The 21,073-nt window shown below is 42.8% G+C and overlaps 2 protein-coding genes across 2 annotated transcripts in view; both read right to left on the reverse strand.

Annotated features, from left to right (window-relative positions):
* LOC149978882 (uncharacterized) lies at positions 1-16,659 on the reverse strand. Its single transcript, XM_090196185.1, has 7 exons — positions 16,575-16,659; positions 16,360-16,390; positions 15,542-15,615; positions 15,331-15,401; positions 9,919-10,006; positions 9,360-9,410; positions 1-4,035 (listed from the first exon to the last, which is right to left on the reverse strand). The coding sequence occupies exons 3-7, from the start codon at positions 15,609-15,611 to the stop codon at positions 4,004-4,006; spliced, it is 312 nt and encodes a 103-aa protein (XP_090052311.1). The 5' UTR covers positions 15,612-15,615; positions 16,360-16,390; positions 16,575-16,659; the 3' UTR covers positions 1-4,003.
* Positions 16,660-19,680: 3,021 nt separating this feature from the next.
* The window catches only part of LOC110486103 (endoplasmic reticulum transmembrane helix translocase), a 44,274-nt gene continuing 42,881 nt past the window's right edge, over positions 19,681-21,073 (reverse strand). Inside the window, exon 25 of the mRNA XM_021557455.3 lies at positions 19,681-21,051. Coding sequence (XP_021413130.3) covers positions 20,941-21,051 — 111 coding nt within the window. The 3' untranslated portion in view covers positions 19,681-20,940. The remainder of the gene's footprint in view (positions 21,052-21,073) is intronic.

Below are 21,073 nucleotides of genomic sequence, written 5' to 3' on the forward strand. Positions count from 1 at the left end.
TTCTGATAATTACTGTTTAATAATAAATATATTTTTTTTGCATAAACAAGGATGTACAGGAAAATTAAGGAAAGCAGGTATCTTACAAAACAAACCCCCAAAATTCGTCCACTGCAAGTTCATATTTTTCTCTACATCTTTTACTGTAGGTGAATATTCATTAGCTTTTTAAATAAAGGATGAGATCGCCCTCTGGTGGCCAACAGCATACGTTTCGTAGGGAGACCGGTATCCGTCAGGACCCATAGCACTCTGGACAAAAGTAGGGCACTATATAAGGAATGGGGTGCCATTTGGGAGGACCCAAATAGTATAGTGGTGGAATAGAACAGATAGAAAGTTTGCTGAAATAATCCACATTCATCCCGTGAAGAAAGATACCAGAGACTTATTTACAAACAACCACAAGCCACCACAGAGAACAGCTAAATTAGGGAGCCATGGGTAGAGTTAAGACATTACATAAATACAGAAAAAGCCAGACTGATCTTTCTCATAGCTCATTCATTGAGTGAACCTGGATGAAACCAAAGGTCACAATAGAGTCTGTGCTATTAAAGGTGTGCCTTGTCCTGCTTGTACAAAGCCAGAATTCGGTTTGCTTAGTCATCTTTTTTTGCCATGAAAAATCTAGTTTGGTTGTACCATGATACTGTATTGCGATAACCCTAAAACAGAGGTACTAGAATTATACGGTGGATGATGTGTTGGTTGATACGGGTCCTGCCAGTAGATCTCTGACTGGTTCAGAGGAGAGATACTGGAATCCCACATCAGCCGCTGATGGGAGCAGATGTATTTGTGATCATGTATTAAGTGTGTACATTTAATAAACACAACAAAGAGAATAAACTCACTAGGCTGCAGGTAGCCTAGTGGTTAGAGTGTTGGACTAGTAACCAGAAGGTTGCTGGATCAAACCTCTAGACCATCCTATCAGGGATGTGTATGCAAATATCTTAAAATTTGCTTCATAACACCCACAAGATCAGACTGAACATTTCAAAACAGCCAAACGAGGCTCAGGGAATAAAATGATCAAAATAGTTATTTTTCATTAAATAAAACAGTGATGATTTAAAGACCTTTAAGTCAAGAAGTGTTCAGCAGGGAGAAAACGTTTTGAAACAGAAGGGGAAGGTACTACCTAAATTGAAACAGATTTAAATTTTCTGTTGCAAAGGTTCTGCCCTACTGAACACTACCCTGAGAACCACTACAGCCATCCATCCATCGAGACATGCCCTTACCCAATCTGCTGCTTGTCTCATTCACCAGTAACTGAGCCTGTTCCTGTCTGGACTGCAGCTCCCTGACCATCTTACACTGGGTGTCCATCTATGGAGGAACAGATGTTTTTTTTTTTTTTTATTACGTGCAACTCACATTTTAAGAGGGTGATAAGCGTTTCACAACTTCAACAGTAATAAAAAAAAACGGCCTTCGATAAACACTCATCTACAACAAAAGCCAGGGCATTACCGTGGTTGAGGCAAATAAACTCTCGGGCTGGGCAATATGGCCAAAATGTCAATACTTTTTTGTATTAAAAAAATAAATACAATTTCTAGATGTGCATGACTAGCGTGGCAACATGAATTCTAAGTGTTTTAATGGGCCTTTCTCCATTCTGGTTGAACAATATAAAACAAATCAAAGTTCAACAAAAATATTGAATATAGTGACTGGGCACTTCGAAGTGTTTGACATGACAAGGAATCAAAAAGCAAGGTGACAGGGTATGAACCAAATGTTGGTCACTGTTTTCCAGTGGATCCTAATTAGAGGTTACGTTTCATGCACTCTTACTTGATGTAGCTAAAATATTAATGTGTTATACATTTGGAATTTTATTTAACTTGGCAAGTCAGTTAAGAACAAATTCTTATTTACAATGACGGCCTACACCAACCAAATCCGGACGACGCTGGAGCAATTGTGCGCCACCTTATGGGACTCCCAATCACGGCTAGTTGTGATACAGCCTGGAATTGAACCAGGGTGTCTGTAGTGACGCCTCAAGCACTGAGATACAGTGGCGCCTCTCGGGAGCCCAGGCGTTGCCTAATTCCTCTCAGATTTAGAATATGCCATTGTACAAACACACTGGTATCAGCACAGATAGATATTTCACCGGACATATAAATATGAAGTATCCGCTTGGCGTTTCCACTCACTGGAAGCCCACTGGCCAGCAGGGGGAGAAGATGGATTTTGGCTGACATTCTACAATTTCTCATCAACTGAACATTTGATCTCAATACAGTTCTGTTCCCAAAACTATTAAATCAGTTATGAACAGAGCGGACTACCCTTTGCAAAAGTAAAAAAAAATATATATATATATATTTTTTTTAAGAAGGAGTGCAAAGGGGAATTGAGTTATTGCACACGCACACTTGAGTAGGCGTTCCCTAACGGAAATATGCAAATGCATGTTAGAACACGCCAATAGGATCGCGCTAGGTCGTGCTTGGCTCTGCCCACTATGACTCAATTGTTCCCATTGGAAACAGGCTTTGGTCCATCTTGGTTTAGTTGTAAAAATCTTTGGTATCAGGCTAGCTTGCCAGCTAAGTAGCTATTTGCAGCTAACAATTTGAGGCACAAATCAAAACAAAAAAAGTCAAACCGTTTGCAGACACTAAGACACAAACTAAAAGTGTAATTGTAGAATGTTTGTGGATTTACATAAAGCAAAGTGGAAAGCAGCATAGTTGTCAACATCTTGTTGCATCTGAAGCGTTGACCATGTAGACTGTCACTGCGAATGAACGGCTAGTATTTTAACTTGACTAGTGGAAGAGCAAAAACAAGTCTCCTTGAGTGACAATTGGCTGGCTGTGTGTGGAAGGAGACAAGACTCAAATATCAAACAGAGTAAACTATAAAAACTGACATTACACACAGAGTGGAGTAACATTTAAACAAATCAAACATTAAAAATACTGGTATACAAAGGTAAACTAAAGACCCAAACTCGTCTGCATCAATACCAGTATTTAGTAAAATACAGTATAACGCCTAACCCCATCTCGGGCTGTTAATGGACATATGTTAGATTCATTAACACACAAGGGTGTGATAAAGATGGAGAATAAAATAATCGCTCTACCCTAAAGGCAAGTGTGGACACTTCACACAGTAGTCAAATGTTTTTATTGCATTGGAACTATAATGTGTGCACTGCAGCTACCATCTTACTTTGAGCATGGGACATGGAACACTGAGGGGTGAATTCTAACTTCCACTTCAGTCAAATGTGTAATTACTCGTAGTCGATCATTGTAGTCCTTCAACTTTAGTTGTCAGAGCAACTTACTGATCATTACACCTGTACACAGCGCATCTGTTAAGTAGACCACCCAACTACCTCATCCCTATATTACTTTTTGCACCCCAGTATCTCTACTTGCACATTCATCTTCTGCACATCTCACTCTAGTGTTTGATTGCTAAATTGTAATTATTTCACCACTATGGCATATTTATTGCCTTACCTCCCTAATCTTACTACACTTTTCTATTGTATTGACTGTACGTTTGTTTATCCATGTGTAACTGTCGCACTGCTTTGCGTCATCTGGGCCAGGTCGCAGTTGTAAATGAGAACTTGTTCTCATCTGGTCTACCCGTTTAAATAAAGGTGAAATAAATAAAAAATGCCATCAATGCATGACTAAGTGGAAATCTGACTTAAATGCAAGTTAAGATTTGCTCAATAGAAATTAAATTTAAAAAACTCCCAAAGGCCTTTTTCCTGGCCAAATACTGGACAACAAAACTATTACGACAGAGATTCTCCATTGAGCTTGTTTTTAGTCTAGGACTAAACTGTGTTCAAGAAACCATCCCCAAGTCGAATAATACAAGTTTGTCCGTATTACCACCAGTTCCAAAGTGGACAGTACAGACCGCTGTCTGCGGAGCACGCTGTGGTAATCAGGTTTGTTCTGGATGAGCTGGCTCTGTGAGGACTGGGCCAGGCAGCTAGGGTCTAACATCACCCCATTCTCCAGGCACTGCTCAAATTGCCTGCAAAGGGAAAGATGAGATGTACCAACACATTTACACTAGGCAAAAACCACGGTCCTAAAATGGGCCGTAACCAACTCTAGTATCGTCATGCCATTCTGAACAATGAACAATCATTGGGGGGGAAGATCAGCTTTAATATTACAGATAGATGGTAGCTTCCATCAATGAAATTGTCTGCACAAATTCCAATCATATGGATATTCATATGTAGACATACATACAAAATAGAGGTCTACCGATTATGATTTCAGTGCCGATACTGATTATTGGAGGGGAAAAAAAGCAGATTTATAAAAAAATACAAATCTGCCAATTTGTGTTTATTTGTAATAATGACAATTACAACAATACTGAATGAACTTATTTTAACTTAATATACATCGAATCAATTTTGCCTCAAATTAATAATGAAACAAGTTCAATTTGGTTTAAATAATCACGAAAGTCCTGTTTGAATGAATGTTTACGCGCCTGCTTCTGCCTACCACCGCTCAGTCAGATACTTGTATGCTCAGTCAGAGCGTGCAGGACACGCTAGATAATATCTAGTAATATCAACCATGTGTAGTGAACTAGTGATGAGTGATTTGACAAAATAAGTTCAATGCTAGCTAGCAACTTACATTGGCTTACTGCATTCGCGTAACAGGCATTCTCCTTGAGGATTGCACAAGGACTAGTTAACTGTAAGGTTGCAAGATTGGATCCCCCGAGCTGACAAGGCGAAAATCTGTCGTTAACCCAAAGTTCCTAGGCAGTCATTGAAAATAAGAATGTGTGCTTAACTGACTTGCCTAGTTAAATGGAGTAGAAAAATAAATATATGTATTTAGGCAAAAATCGGTGTCCAAAAATACAGATTGTTATGAAAACTTGAAATCGGCCATTCCGATTAATCGGTCGACCTCTAGTATATACACATACTTTTTACATTGTAGAATAACAGTGAAGACATCAAAACTATGAAATAACACATGAAATCAAAATACATTTACATTCTTCAAAGTAGCCGCCCTTTGCATTGACAGCTTTGCACACTCTTGGCATCCTCTCATCCAGCTTCACCTGGAATGCTTTTCCAACAGTCTTGAAGGACTTTGCACACATGCTGAGCACTTGCTAGGTTACTTATCCTCCCCTCTGTGGTTCAACTAATCCTAAACCATCTCAATTCTGTTAAGGTCGGTGATTGTGGAGGCCAGGTCATCTGATGCAGCACTCCATCACTCTTCTTCTTGGTCAAATAGCCCTTACACAGCCTGGAGGTGTGTTGGGTCATTGTCCTGTCGAAAAACAAATTATAGTCCCACTAAGCACAAACCAGATGGGATGGAGTACTGCTGCAGAATGCAGAGGTAGCCATGCTGGTTAAGCGTGCCTTGAATTATAAATAAATGTTAAAAAATAAAAAAATAATAATCACTGACAGTGTCACCAACAAAGCACCCCCACGCCACCTCCTCCATGCTTCATGGTGGGACCCACACATGCATAGATCATCCGTTCACCTACTCCGCGTCACAAAGACACGGCGGTTGGAACCAAAAATCTCAAATTTGGACTGATGTCCACCTGTCCAATGTTCATTGCGTGTGTTTCTTGGTCCAAGCAAGTTTCTTCTTATTGGTGTCTTTTAGTAGTAGTTTCTATGCAGCAATTCAACCATGAAGGCCTGATTCACGCAGTCTCCTCTGAAGTTAGTTGATATGTGTCTGTTACTTAATTCTGCAAAGCATTTATTTGGGCTGCAATTTCTGAGGCTGGTAACTAATGAACGCATCCTCTGCAGCATAGGTAACACTGGGTCTTCCTTTCCTGCAGCAGTCCTCATGAGAGCCAGCTTCATCATAGCGCTTGATAGGGTTTGCGACTGTACTTGAAGAAACTTTCAAAGTTAGATTTTTTTCCGGATTGACTGACCATGTCTAAAACTGTCGTTTCTCTTTGCTTATTTGAGCTGTTCTTGCCATAATATGGACATTGTCTTGTACCAAATAGGGCGATCTTCTGTATACCACCCCTACCTTGTCACAACTGATAATGTTCAAATGCATTAAGGAAAGAAATGACACAAATTAACATTTAACAAGGCACACCTGTTAATTGAAACGCATTCCAGGTTGAGAGAATGCAAAGCTGTCAAGGCAAAGGATGGTTATTTTAACACTTTTTTGGTTACATGTGTTATATAGGGATGCACAATATAAAAATCGGTGAACATAACAGAAATCGGCCGATATTAGCTAAAATGCCAACATCTGTATTGGCCAGATATGTAGTTTAATGCCGATGTGCAAAACCAATGTCAAAGCTGACGTGCATACCTATATAACATAGGGACAGTCGGTAATGACTGTACATAAAATGTAAAGGCTACACATCATTCCTAACCTAGCCCACAATGTCTGCTGTGTGGATCGAGCAGTCAACAAGTCGAGCAGTTATTTGAAAGAGTAAGAACATGTCAGCGAGACAACTCAAAGACAAAACTCATTAACACCAAGAAAATGGAATTCATTGCCCATTACAAGAAAACATTCTGTCGTGGATGATGTTGGCTTTCGCGACTGGTCGAGCACAGGTACACACTAACGTTACCAAGTGTGCAATTTTTTTAGATGTCGCCCTACCGGAGTTACAGTAATAGTGTCATTGCTATTAGCTTTACAACATTACATGGAAAGCCGTTTGGGCGTACATTTTTTGAATGGAGCATGCTTATTTAAGATGGTGAGGAAGGCACTTTTAAAGAATAACCATGCATCCTCTGACGGGATGAGGTCAATGTCATTCCAGGATACCCCGGCCAGGTCGATTAGAAACGCCTGCTCGCTGAAGTGTTTTAGGGAGAGTGATGTGACAGTGATGAGGGGTGGTTGTTTGACTGCAGACCCATTAAGGATGAAGGCAATGAGGCAGTGATCTCTGAGATCCTGGTTGAAAACAGCAGAGGTGTATTTGGAGGGCGAGTTAGGATGATATCTATGAGGGTGCCCATGTTTACAGATTTGGGGTTGTACCTGGTAGGTTCATTGATAATGTGTGTGAGATTGAGGGCATCAAGCTTAGAATGTAGGATGGCATGTCCCAGTTTAGGTCACCTAGCAGCACGAGCTCAGAAGAGATGGGGGCAATCAATTCACATATGGTGTCCAGGGCACAGCTGGGGGCAGAGGGTGGTCTATAGCAAGCGGCAACGGTGAGACTTTTTTCTGAAAAGGTGAATTTTTAGAAGTAGAAGCTCAAATTGTTTTGGTACAGACCTGATAGTAAGACAGAACTCTGCAGGCTCTCGCTGCAGTAGATTGCAACACCGCCCCCATTGGCAGTTTGTCGGAAAATGTTAGTTAGGGATAGAAATTTCAGGGTTGTTGGTGGTTTTCCTTAGTCAGGATTCAGACATGGCTAAGATATCCGGGTTGGCAGAATGTGCTAAAGCAGTGAATAAAGCAAACTTAGGGATTAGGCTTCTAATGTTAACATGCATGAAACCAAGGCTTTTACGGTTACAGAAGTCAACAATTGAGAGCACCTGGGGAGTAGGAGTGGAGCTAGGCACTGCAGGTCCTGGATTAACCTCCACATCACCAGAGGAAGAGGAGAAGTAGGAGAAGGGTACGGCTAAAGGCTATAAGAACCGGCCGTCTAGCACGTTCGGAACAGAGAGTAAAGGGAGCAGGTTTCTGGGCACAATAGCATAGATTCAAGGCATAATGTACAGACAAAGCTATCATAGGAAGAGTACATTGGAGGTAAACCTAGGCATTGAGTAACGATGAGAGTCTCCAGAGACGTTTAAACCAGGTGATGTCAACGCATATGTGGGAGGTGGAACAACATGGTTGGTTAAGGCATAGTGAGGCTCTACAGTGAAATAAGACAGTAATCACTAACCAGGACAGTAATGGACAAGGGATATTGATATTAGGGCGAGGCATGCGTACCTAAGTGATCGTATGGGTCCAGTGAGTGGTTGGGCCGGCAGGGGACACGGCGATTCAGACAGCAGGCCGGGGCTAGCGAGCTATGGGGTGGGGTCTGTTTTTGCCTCCTCGAGCTGTGTCGTCGATAGACCAGTCTTGGAATTAGTAGGTTTCCAAGTACCAGAGGGGTTCAAGTCCAATTGGAGAAATGGGTATAGTGGTCCAAGAAACTGGCCGATGGATCAGCTAACAATCCAATATGCTCTAGATAGCTTGCAGGTCGCGGTTAGCAGAATGGGCCTTCAGGGGACATCGCACCTGAGGGGCCTGTTGGGGTCCTCGAGCAGATTATGTCGGTATTCCAGCCATGAAGGATCGGCAGGGTTCCGTGCCCCGTACCGGCAGTAGAAGGGGTCCAGATATTGTAGCCGAGGAGTGGGCTTCAGGAGTAGCCCAGGAGATGGGTTAAGCATGGGTAGGCTCCAGGATAGTTGGTGCTTGCGCCGGGACAGAAAGGTTAGCCAGGAGTAGTCAACCCAGGTTGCGGTTAGCTAGCTGCGATGAATCGGTTCAGAGTTTGAGGTAGGAATCCGGGGATATGGAGAGAAAAATAGGTCCAGTATGCTCTGGTTTGAAACGCATTGTACGAACTGACGAGAGCTTTCCGAGCTAAAGGTTAGCTGATGACCGCTAGCAGTGGTTAGATGACTAATAGCTGGCTAGCTTCAGTTGAGTTATTCCAGTTCGGAGGTAAATAGAAATACTTTAACAAAAAAAACAGATCCACACCACATCGGGTGAGGTGAGTTGCAGGAGAGTATTTAGAAGTTTAGGAAATATATATATATATATATTACATACATACAAGACAAAGACTGCAACACCATCTTGGATTCCTGCATTGTGATTTCAAATTAACAATTAGTTTGTTGATTTTATATAAAACATTACAATCTCGTTTAGCATGATGCATTCAATTATGGCATAATTATACTGCTTGTATTAATTTGCATCACTGTCAATGACACTTTTATTTTGAAGGCTAACAGCAAAGTCCACTATTGTGGCAAATCCTTACTGTGGCTAGGTGTTTCCAACCAACATTAGTCTTATAAATTAGGGTTATTTTAGATAGAGGATCTAGTTTTTTTTTTTTTTTTTAAGTATCTATGAGGCTGTGGAGGGATCCAAATTGTGGATTTAAAAGGAAACATGACCTTTGTTTTCAAGCCCTGGATTACTAGCCCCTTAATATTATTGTTAAAATTTAGCTTAACAGCTAACATTTCAACATAACTTTAAACCATTTTATAAAAAGAGATTCTCCAAAATTGAAATATTCCAGACAATATTTATTAATTACAGGCACTCACACACAGTGATGAGGAAGTCAGTTACCCGTGTATAGCCTTCCTGGCCAGCTCCATGGTGTTCTGCATTTCAGTGTCACTAGTGAGAAAGAGTCAAAAGGGAGCCATAACAGATGACTGAATGAATACAGAAAGGGCTGAACTAGAAATAAAAGGACAATACAGAAGAATGACAGCCCTTTTTCTCTTGGGCTGTGCCGATACTAGTATCGCAATATTTTTTCCATGCCAAAAACAAGAAGCCTTCCTTTAAAAACCTGCCGTTTGTAAAATATTGCGTGCTATAGCTTGGGGGGGGGGGGGGGGGGGGGGGACACGACGACGACGACTCTGGATGACATGACGCTGCTTGTTTTCAACAGAAGTTAAAAATCGGTTTTGCGTTTCCTTGCCATAATACGGGCTAGTATCATGATACTCGGATCGTCCCGGACCCTTCTCATGTTAAAGGATCAGGGGAAAAAATAAAAATCAGTGCTGGAAATACATAATAGTAAAATAGACTGCTCAGGAAAAAGGTAAGTATGTTTAAGGACGTTAAGTCAAGGAACAAAATGAGGTTGAGGGCTGTGACGAGACAGCATTACCTGGCTGTGCTAGTGGGAGGTTGCTGACACTGCGGCTCATTGCGTAGATCTTTGGCCAGGCAACACCACTCCTTCTGTACAGCCTCCACTGAAACAGGGAAGAAAATATTATTATTAGACAACACTTAGTGAATTCGGAAAGTATTCAGACCTTAACTTCTTCAGTTACATCCTTTTAAAATTAGTTAAATTGTCCCCCCAAGCTATCTATACACAGAGCAAAAACAAGTTTGTAGAATTGTTTGCAAAAAAATAAAAAACACATTTACAAAGTATTCAGACCCTTTACTCAGTACTTTGTTGAAGCACATTTGGCAGCGATTAGAGCCTTGTCTTCTTGGGTATGACGCTACAAGCTTGGCACACCTGTATTTGGAGAGTTTCTCCCATTCTTCTCTGCAGATCCTCTCAAGCTCTGGCAGGCTGGATGGCGAGTGTCGCTGCATAGCTATTTACATCTCCAGAGGTGCTATTATTGGGTTCAAGTCTGGGCCACTCAAGAACATTCCGAGACTTGCCCTGGCTGTGTGCTTAGGGTCCTATGGGAAGGTGAACCTTCACCCCAGTCGGAGGTCTTGAGCACTCTGGAGCAGGTTTTCATCAAGGATCTCTCCGTACTTTGCTCTGTTCATTATTCCCCTCGATCCTGACTAGGCTCCCTGTCCTTGCGGCTGAAAAACATCACATCACGAAGCTGCCATCACCACGCTTCATAGGGATGGTGCCAGGTGTTTAGTCTTGGTTTCATCGGACCAGAGAATCTGGTCTCATGCTCTCAGAGTCCTTAGGTGCCTTTTGGCAAAATCCAAGCGGGCTGTCATGTACCTTTTACTGATGAGTGGCTTCCACTACCATAAAGGCCTGATTGGTGGAGTATTGCAGAGATGGTTGTCCTTATGGAAGGTTCTCCCATCTCCACAGGGGAACTCTGGAGCTCTGTCAGAGTGACCATCGGGTTCTTGGTCACCTCCCTGACTAAGGCCCTTCTCCCACAATTGCTCAGTTTGGCCGGCCGGCCAGCCCTAGGAAGAGTCCTGGTGGTTCCAAACTTCTTCCATTTAAGAATGGAGGCTGTGTTATTGGGGACATTCAATGTTGCATACAATTTTTGGTACCCTTCCCCAGATCTGTGCCTCAACACAATCATGTCTCAGAGCTCTACGGACAATTCTTCAACCTCATGGCTTGGTTTTTGCTCTGACAGGCACCGTCAACAGTGGGATCTTATATAAACAGGGGTGTGCCTTTCCAAATCATGTCCAATCAATTGAATTTACCACAGGTGGACTCCAATAAAGTTAACCATTTCAAGAATGATCTATGGAAACAGGATGCACCTGAGCTCAATTTTGAGTCTCACGGGAAAGGGTCTGAATACTTATGCAAATTTGCGAAAAAAAAAATCTAGGCCTGGTTTCACTTTGTCATTATGGGGTATTGTGTGTAGATGTATTATTTAAAAAATATATTTAATACATTTTAGAATAAGTTTGTAACTTAACAAAATGTCGAAAAATGGAAGGGCCTGAATTCGAGGTCGACCGATTAATCAGGGCCGATTTCAAGTTCTCATAAAAATCGGAAATCTGTATTTTTTTTTACACCTTTTTAAATATTTAATTAACTAGGCAAGTCAGTTAACACATTCTTTTCAATGACGGCCTAGGAACGGTGGGTTAACTTTCACCTTGTCAGCTCGGGCAATGTCAGCTCGGGGGAGCCATTCTTGCAACCTTACAGTTAACTAGTCCAACGCAATAGCCACCTGCCTTGTTGCACTCCACAAGGAGACTGCCTGTTACACAAAAGCAGTAAGCCAAGGTAGGTTGCTAGCTAACATTAAAGTTCTAATAAAAAAACAAAATCAATAATCACTAGTTAACTACACATGGTTGATGATATTACTAGTTTATCTAGCGTGTCCTGCATTGCATATAATCTGACTGAGCATACAAGCATCTGACTGAGCAGTGTTAGGCAGAAGCAGGCTTGAAAGCATTCATTCAAACAGCACTTTAGTGCGTTTTGCCAGCAGCTTTTCGTTGTACGTCAAGCATTGCGCTGTTTATGACTTCAAGCCTATCAACTCCGAGAGTTTAGTCGTACCCTTATCCTACTCCTCCTCTGGTGATGTAGAGGTGAATCCAGGCCCTGCAGTGCCTAGTTCCACTCCTATTCCCCAGGCGCTCTCTTTTGATGACTTCTGTAACCATAATAGCCTTGGTTTCATGCATGTTAACATTAGCCTTCCTACCTAAATTTGTTTTATTTACTGCTTTAGCACACTGCCAACCCGGATGTTCTAGCCGTGTCTGAATCCTGGCTTAGGAAGACCACCAAAAATTCTGACATTTTCATCCCAAACTACAACATTTTCAGACAAGATAGAACAGCCAAAGGGGGTGGTGTTGCAATCTACTGCAAAGATATCCTGCAGAGCTCTGTCCCGCTATCCAGGTCTGTACGCAAACAATTTGAACTTCTACTTTTAAATATCCAATTCTAAAAACAAGTCTCTCACCGTTACCGCCTGCCTTCCTCACCATCTTAAATAAGCATGCCCCATTCAAGACATTTCGAACCAGGAACAGATATAGCCCTCGGTCCTCTCCAGACCTGACTGCCCTTAACCAACACAAACATCCTATGGCGTTCTGCATTAGCGCCGAACAGCCCCCGTGATATGCACATTTTCAGGGAAGCTAGAAACCAATACACAGGCAGTTAGAAAAGCCAAGGCTAGCATTATCAAGCAGAAATGTGCTTCCTGCAACACCAACTCAAAAAAGTCATGGGACACTGAAGTCCATGGAGAATAAGAACACTTCCTCCCAGCTGCCCACTGCACTGAAGATAGTGTTTCCTGTCACCACCACTATAATTGAGAATTTCAATAAGCATTTTTCTACAGCTGGCTATACTTTCCACCTGGCTACCCCTACCCCGATCAACAGCACTGTACCCCCCCCACAGCAACTCGCCCAAACCTTACCCATTTCCCCTTCTCCCAAATCCAGTCAGCTGATGTTCAGAAAGAGCTGCAAAATCTGGACCCCTACAAATCAGCCGGCCTAGACAATCTCTTTTGTCTCGTCTGAGATTCCCAAAGAAAAAGGAAAGCAGCTGCGGTCATCCCCCTCTTCAAAGAGGGGGGGGGGGACACTCTTGACCCAAACTTCTACAGACCTATTATCTATCCCACCCTGCCTTTCTAAGGTCTTTGAAAGCCAAGTCAAACAGATTACCGACCATTTCGAATCCCACCATACCTTCTCTGCTACGCAATCTGGTTTCAGAGCTGGTCATGGGTGCACCTCAGCCACGCTCAAGGTCCTAAACGATATCTTAACCTCCATCGATAAGAAACAATACTGTGCCTCTGGCAGTCTATGGGGGTGCCACAGGGTTCAATTCTTGGACCAACTCTTCTGTTTACAGCAATGTCGTCGGTCTTGCTGCTGGTGAGTCTCTGATCCACCTATACGCAGACGACACCATTCTGTAAACTTCTGGCCCTTTGGACACTTAACAACCCTCCAGGGGAGCTTCAATGCCATACAACTCTACTTCCGTGGCCTCCAATTGCTCGTAAATACAAGTAAAACTAAATGCATGCTCTTCAACCGATCGCTGCCTGCACCTGCCCAACATCACTACTCTGGACGGCTCTGACTTAGAATATGTGGACAACTACCTAGGTATCTGGTTGGACTGTAAACTCTCCTTCCAGACTCACATCAAACATGGCCAATCCAAAGTTGCATCTAGAATTGGCTTCCTATTTCGCAACAAAAGCATCATTCACTCATGCTGCCAAACATACCCTTGTAAAACAGACCATCCTACCAATCCTTGACTTCGGCAATGTCATTTACAAAATAGCCTCCAATACCCTACTCAATAAATCGGATGCAGTCTATCACAGTGCCATCAGTTTTGTCACCAAAGCCCCATATCCACTACCTACCACTGCGACCCGTACGCTCTCGTTGGCTGGCCCTCGCTTTCTACTCGTCGCCAAACCCACTGGCTCCAGGTCATCTACAAGACCCTGCTAGGTAAAGTCCCCCCTTAGCTTGCTGGTCACCATAGCAGCACCTACCTGTAGCACGCGCGCTCCAGCAGGTATATCTCTGGTCACCCCCAAAACCAATTCTTCCTTTGGCCGCCTCTCCTTCCAGTTCTCTGCTGCCAATGACTGGAACGAACTACAAAAATCTCTGAAACTGAAAACACTTCTCCCTCACTAGCTTTAAGCACCAGCTGTCAGAGCAGCTCACAGATTACTGCACCTGTACATAGCCCATCTATAATTTAGCCCAAACAACTACCTCTTTCCCTACTGTATTTATTTAGCTCCTTTGCACCCCATTATTTCTCTACTTTGCAATCAACCATTCCAGTGTTATACTTGCTATATTGTATTTACTTCGCCACCACGGCCTTTGCCTTTACCTCCCTTATCTCACCTCACATTGTATATAGACCTTTTCTACTGTTTGTTTTACTCCATGTGTAACTGTTGTTGGTTTCAAACTGCTTTGCTTTATCTTGGCCAGGTTGCAATTGGAAAATAACTTGTTCTCAACTTGCCTACCTGGTTAAATAAAGGTGAAATAAATCAAATTTAAAAAAGATGAGGCTGGTGTAACCAATGTGAAATGGCTAGCTAGTTAGCGGGGACAAACGTCACTCGCTCTGAGACTTGGAGTGGTTGTTCCCTTGCTCTGCATGGATAACGCTGCTTCGAAGGTGGCTGTTGTCGTTGTGTTCCTGGTTCGAGCGAGGAGAGGGACGGAAGCTATACTGTTACCCTGGCAATACTAGTGCCTATAAGAACATCCAATAATCAAAGGTTAATGAAATACAAATGATAGAGGGAAATAGTCCCATAATAACTACAACCTAAAACTTCTTACCCGGGAATATTGAAGACTCATGTTAAAAGGAACTTTTTTTAAAAGGAGCTTTCATATGTTCTGAGCAAGGAACTGAAACATTAGCTTTCTTACATGGCACATATTGCACTTTTACTTTCTTCTCCAACACTTTGTTTTTGCATTTTTTAAACCAAATTGAACTTGTTCCATTATTTTAGGCTAAATTGATTTTATTGATGTATTATATTAAGCTAAAATAAGTGTTCATTCAGCATTGTTGTAATTGTCATTATTACAACAAAAAAAAAAGGCTTTTTTGGTCCTCCAATAATCGGTATCGGCTTTGAAAAACCATAATCCGTCGACCTCTAGTCTGAATACACTGTATACCTACTGCAAGGCACAACTAAAGCTCTATTCAAAACACAGCACCGAACCAGTAGGGGGCAGAAGTAAACATTGGATGTTTTTTTTGCTGGATGTTACAATCCAAAACCACTACTTATTTGATACTTACGAGGATCCTACCAACCTTGTGTCTGAAGTGACTAAACTGCCTTTGGGTGTCGTGCTCAGTGAGTCTTGTAACTTCTTGACTGCCAGCTGGAGACAAAGAGGAGAGAGATGGGACACAAAGTCAGCTAAATTGTCAGCCAGGATCCTAGACATTGAAATAACCTCCAGGTTGAAGTTAGCCTGACTTTCAAAACAGACACTAGCGAATTGCAATCACTTAAACATACCTCCATAGAAGCCTCTATCAGTTTCTCTTGCCTCTCCTCCTCTGGTAGGGATTGGCTGATTGACCTGCATATAGCTGGATAGGAGGCATTTAGACAGAAGCTTAGCATTTACAGGTTACAAGAGAGCATTTTGTAAATCACTTAGCCCCAATTGTGCCTCCTTCCCATACTGTCATTCATTGTTTAAGGGTCAACCTGGGATAGGTGGCCGACTCTAGCCATAGCTTGGAAAGAGTATATGTTTTACGGCTCAAGAAGACGTAAACAATACTCTAGTGTCACTCATCCCAGACACCACAACCAATGTTGTCGATATTGAAAAATACAGGTTTTGGGCCTCACTCTGGGAGGTGTTGGGGAGGGAGAGAACGTCGGTCCCTGGTCAACCTCCAGGAATTCTTTCGCGTGCTGCTGGGGCTCAACGACCGACCCTCTGTTAGAACATCCCCCTCAGGATCCCTTCCATACTATTCCCTTACATGCCGCTCTTCTCCAGAACACTGCTCCATCTGTGCCTCTTGTTTCTGACACCTGTATGTTGGTGGTGGAGGCAGGAGTGTGTCTGCAGGGAGATTTGGGGTGAAGAGCTGCTGGGCTTGGACTCCCAGGGCAAACTATTTTGAGTCCCTGCTGAGGCTTTTCTTCCTCGTGGACCTTGATCAACTAAGTGGGCTTTTAGGTCATTTGTGTGTTATCGTCAGTGCTATGCTAACTTCATCAGCTAGCTACCATTTTAGTGAATTTATAGTATGTATATTGGCCCTTATGTGCAACCAAAACCGCCTACACCACAAACAATCAGCTGTTGATTGTCTTACCTTCTGGTGTTCAGCAGAGCTGTCGCAGCTGCTGATAACATCAATGAAAAAGAGAGAAAGATTAACATAACCACATGAGCATAGTTTGTTGAAATGGCTAGTTTGCTGTCTATAGACGTGCCTACCACTAAGACTACTTTAAAATAGGGGGTGTTAGCTAGTAGCTAACGTTACCCGGGCAGTGAGGTCGGAAGTTAACGTTAGCAAGCTCCTACTTTGATGTAAAACACAATACGATCCTCTGAGATAGCGCGCTAATTCCACCCAATTCTTCACAGCAAAGCAGTGAACTTCGGGAAAACTTTCAGTAACGTTATGAACTTAAAATACATTTTAAAAAGATACAAACCTTTCCGACTGCATTCCAGAACGAATATCCGCCATATTTATTTTAAAAATCTACCCGCTACAAACAAAATCGTCCCCTCCCATTTACAGATATGCATTTCGGGAAATGTAGTGTTGAGCGACGTGGCCCACTAGGAGCATCTTTGCACTACTTAGGCTCCAGTTACCATTTCTCTGCATGAATCGTCCCTTAAGCAGAGTTTGGGGGGTTGGGGACGAGTTGCGCTCTACTCCTCTCAAGATAACAACCAAAGTGTTACCATAATTCAGCTTTTGAAACAAGCCATAGTTTTTAGCACGGTTTGGCACCAAATGGAAACGGAGGTGGCACCGTTATAATACTGAACAAAAAATATAAACGCAACAAGATTTTAATAAGTTACGGTTCATATAAGTCAATTGAAATATATTCATTAGGCCCTAATTTATGGATTTCACATGACTGGGAACACAGATCTGTTGTTCACCAAAAAATGTTTTAAAGTAAGATGGCACTGACAGACATGGAAGCTCTGCTTCTAGCTCCTAAGCAACTTTGCAGACAAGCATTTCGCTACACCCACAATAACATCTGCTAAATATGTGTATGCGACCAATAAAATGTGATTTGATATCTTTAAAAAATAATGTTGCCTCAGAATGGGCTTCAGGATCTCGTCACGGTATCTCTGTACATTAAAATTGCCATAGATAAAATACAATTGTGTTCATTGTCCATAGCATGCCTGTCCATACCATAACCCGACCGCCAACATGGGGCCCTCTGTTTACATCGGTGACATCAGCAATCCACTCGCCCACACAACGCCATACGTGGTCTGCGAGGCCAGTTGGACGTACTGCTAAATTCTATAAAACGACGGAGGCGGCTTATGGAGAGAAATTAACATTAAATTATTTGGCAACAGTGGTGGATATTCCTGCAGTCACCATGCCAACTGCATACTCCCTCAAAACATGAGACATCTGTGGTGTTGTGTTGTGTGACAAAATTGCACTTTTTAAAGTGGCCTTTTATTGTTCCCAGCACAAGGTGCTGTGTAATGATCATACTGTTTAATGAGCTTCTTGCTATGCCACACCCGTCAGGTGGATGGATCATTTTGTGAGAAATGCTCACTAACAGGGATGATTATCAAATCAAATGTATTTATATAGCCCTTCGTACATCAGCTGATATCTCAAAGTGCTGTACAGAAACCCAGCCTAAAACCCCAAACAGCAAGCAATGCAGGTGTAGAAGCACGGTGGCTAGGAAAAACTCCCTAGAAAGGCCAAAACCTAGGAAGAAACCTAGAGAGGAACCAGGCTATGTGGGGTGGCCAGTCCTCTTCTGGCTGTGCCGGGTGGAGATTATAACAGAACATGGCCAAGATGTTCAAATGTTCATAAATGACCAGCATGGTCAGATAATAATAATCACAGGCAGAACAGTTGAAACTGGAGTAGCAGCACGGCCAGGTGGACTGGGGACAGCAAGGAGTCATCATGTCAGGTAGTCCTGAGGCATGGTCCTAGGGCTCAGGTCCTCCGAGAGAGAGAAAGAAAGAGAGAGAGAGAGAATTAGAGAGAGCATACTAAAATTCACAGAGGACACCGGATAGGACAGGAGAAGTACTCCAGATATAACAAACTGACACTAGCCCCCCGACACATAAACTACTGCAGCATAAATACTGGAGGCTGAGACAGGAGGGGTCAGGAGACACTGTGGCCCCATCCGATGACACCCACGGACAGGGCCAAACAGGAAGGATATAACTCCACCCACTTTGCCAAAGCACAGCCCCCACACCACTAGAGGGATATCTTCAACCACCAAATTACCATCCTGAGACAAGCCGAGTATATCCCACAAAGATCTCCGCCACGGCACAACCCAAAGGGGGGGCACCAACCCAGACAAGAAAATCACATCAGTGACTCAACCCACTCAAGTGACGCACCCCTCCTAGGGACGGTATGAAAGAGCCCTAGTTAGCCAGTGACTGTAATAGGGTTAGAGGCAGAGAATCCCAGTGGAAAGAGGGGAACCGGCCAGGCAGAGACAGCAAGGGTGGTTCGTTGCTCCAGAGCCTTTCCGTTCACCTTCACACTCCTGGGCCAGACTACACTCAATCATATGACCCACTGAAGAGATAAGTCTCCAGTAAAGACTTAAAGGTTGAGACCGAGTTTGCGTCTCTCACATGGGTAGGCAGACCATTCCATAAAAATGGAGCTCTATAGGAGAAAGCCCTGCCTCCAGCTGTTTGCTTAGAAATTCTAGGGACAATTAGGAGGCCTGCGTCTTGTGACCGTAGCGTACGTGTAGGTATGTACGGCAGGACCAAATCAGAGAGATAGGTAGGAGCAAGCCCATGTAATGCTTTGTAGGTTAGCAGTAAAACCTTGAAATCAGCCCTTGCCTTGACAGGAAGCCAGTGTAGGGAGGCTAGCACTGGAGTAATATGATCACATTTTTTGGTTCTAGTCAGAATTCTAGCAGCCGTATTTAGCACTAACTGAAGTTTATTTAGTGCTTTACCTGGTAGCCGGAAAGTAGAGCATTGCAGTAGTCTAACCTAGAAGTGACCAAAGCATGGATAAATTTTTCTGCATAATTTTTGGACAGAAAGTTTCTGATTTTTGCAATGTTACGTAGATGGGAAAAAGCTGTCCTCGAAACAGTCTTGATATGTTCTTCAAAAGAGAGATCAGGGTCCAGAGTAACGCCAAGGTCCTTCACAGTTTTATTTGAGACGACTGTACAACCATTAAGATTCATTGTCAGATTCAACAGAAGACCTCTTTGTTTCTTGGGACCTAGCACAAGCATCTCTGTTTTGGCCGAGTTTAAAAGTAGAAAGTTTGCAGCCATCCACTTCCTTATGTCTGAAACACATGCTTTTGGGGCTTCACCATGTTTCATTGAAATATACAGCTGTGTGTCATCATTATCACATTTTTGCACAACATTTTTGAGAAATAAGCTTTTTGTGCAACATTTCGGGGATCTTTTATTTCAGCTCATGAAACCAACACTTTATGTTTATATTTTTGGTCTATGGGTGGCCTGTACCACAGTCATCATGACATCATCCCACCTCTGTTGTCAGTGTAGTAATCTCATCACTAAAATCAACTAGATTTGAATCTGTCCCAATAGAATGCCAGTGTAGCAAGCAAGAGTGCACCAGACATTTTTACATTTTAGTCATTTAGCAGACACTTTTATCCAGAGCGACTTACAGTAGTGAGTGCATATATTTTTCATACTGGTCCCCCATGGGAATAGAACCCACAACCCTGGGTTGTGCCATGCTCTACCAAGCGAGCCACACGGGACTTAAAGTCCTCTCAAACATAAATCAGGCTTTTCTTGTGGCCTCTCAACTTAACTTCCAGTTAAAATGTATGCAGCTCACTCATCAATTAAAAAAATATATGTTCAATCCCTATGTAGGTATAGTAGGCAGTGCACTGCATAGGTAAATGGAACATGACAAAGTAGCACTTGACACAAACAGCACCACTTGAATTTTTTGGTATTTTATAAGTCTGTAAGAGTTTTTTTATCTTTTTACAAAATGAAGAAAAAACAAAATGTAAAAAAATCAAACACTTCGCAATTCTCTTGGAGAACGCCCTGTTGTGTGTGTGTGTGTGTGCATTTCACATGGGCCGGCACATAATCTCAAACGCCACACAATACTGCACAATACTGCTGTCTTCTTGGCCTTCGGTGATAGAGGGAGGGATGGAGAGGGGGAACGGGAAGGCAAGAGGGGGAGTCTAACTAGACCTGGGAATCCAATAGTATTTATTTTCTTTCAAATACTTTAGCTGCACTTGTTTCAGCTTGCCTGGCGCAACGGAACAGTCCCAAAAGTGCAAACCCTGCTTATCTGGAGCTCCTGGCAGGATCAACCAAAATGCTCAAAGTATTTGAAAGAAAGCAAATAGCATTTGAGCCCAAGTTTGTCTCTAGCATAGAAGAAATATCATTTTAAATACATTAGTGAAGAGGGGGAACAGAGGGACAAAGCAGAGAGATGGGATAACATTTAGGGGTGTGGTAGGGGTACAGTACTGCGCGTCTGCCTGACATGCCTAGTCCATCTCCTCAGCTGTCTTGTGCATCACATCAGCCTTTAATCTTTTCCTCCCTCCACAAGTCTCCTCAATCCTTTCCCTTTACAGATTGGTTGCTGAGGGCAGAGGGTTGATCAAGGCAGCTGTTGGCATGGCGATTCAGGAAGGCAGCCTCGGGGTTCCTTTGCCCAGCAGGAACTGCAGAACGCGGTCGACCAGCAGGGCAGCGACAAAGTCAACCACCAGGACGCGGGCAATGACTAGCTTGAACTGCAGGGGAAAAAACACATAC

This window comes from Oncorhynchus mykiss, chromosome 13 (assembly GCF_057628025.1).
Source record: "Oncorhynchus mykiss isolate SJ-2025 chromosome 13, ASM5762802v1, whole genome shotgun sequence".
Taxonomy (NCBI): Eukaryota; Metazoa; Chordata; class Actinopteri; order Salmoniformes; family Salmonidae; genus Oncorhynchus; species Oncorhynchus mykiss.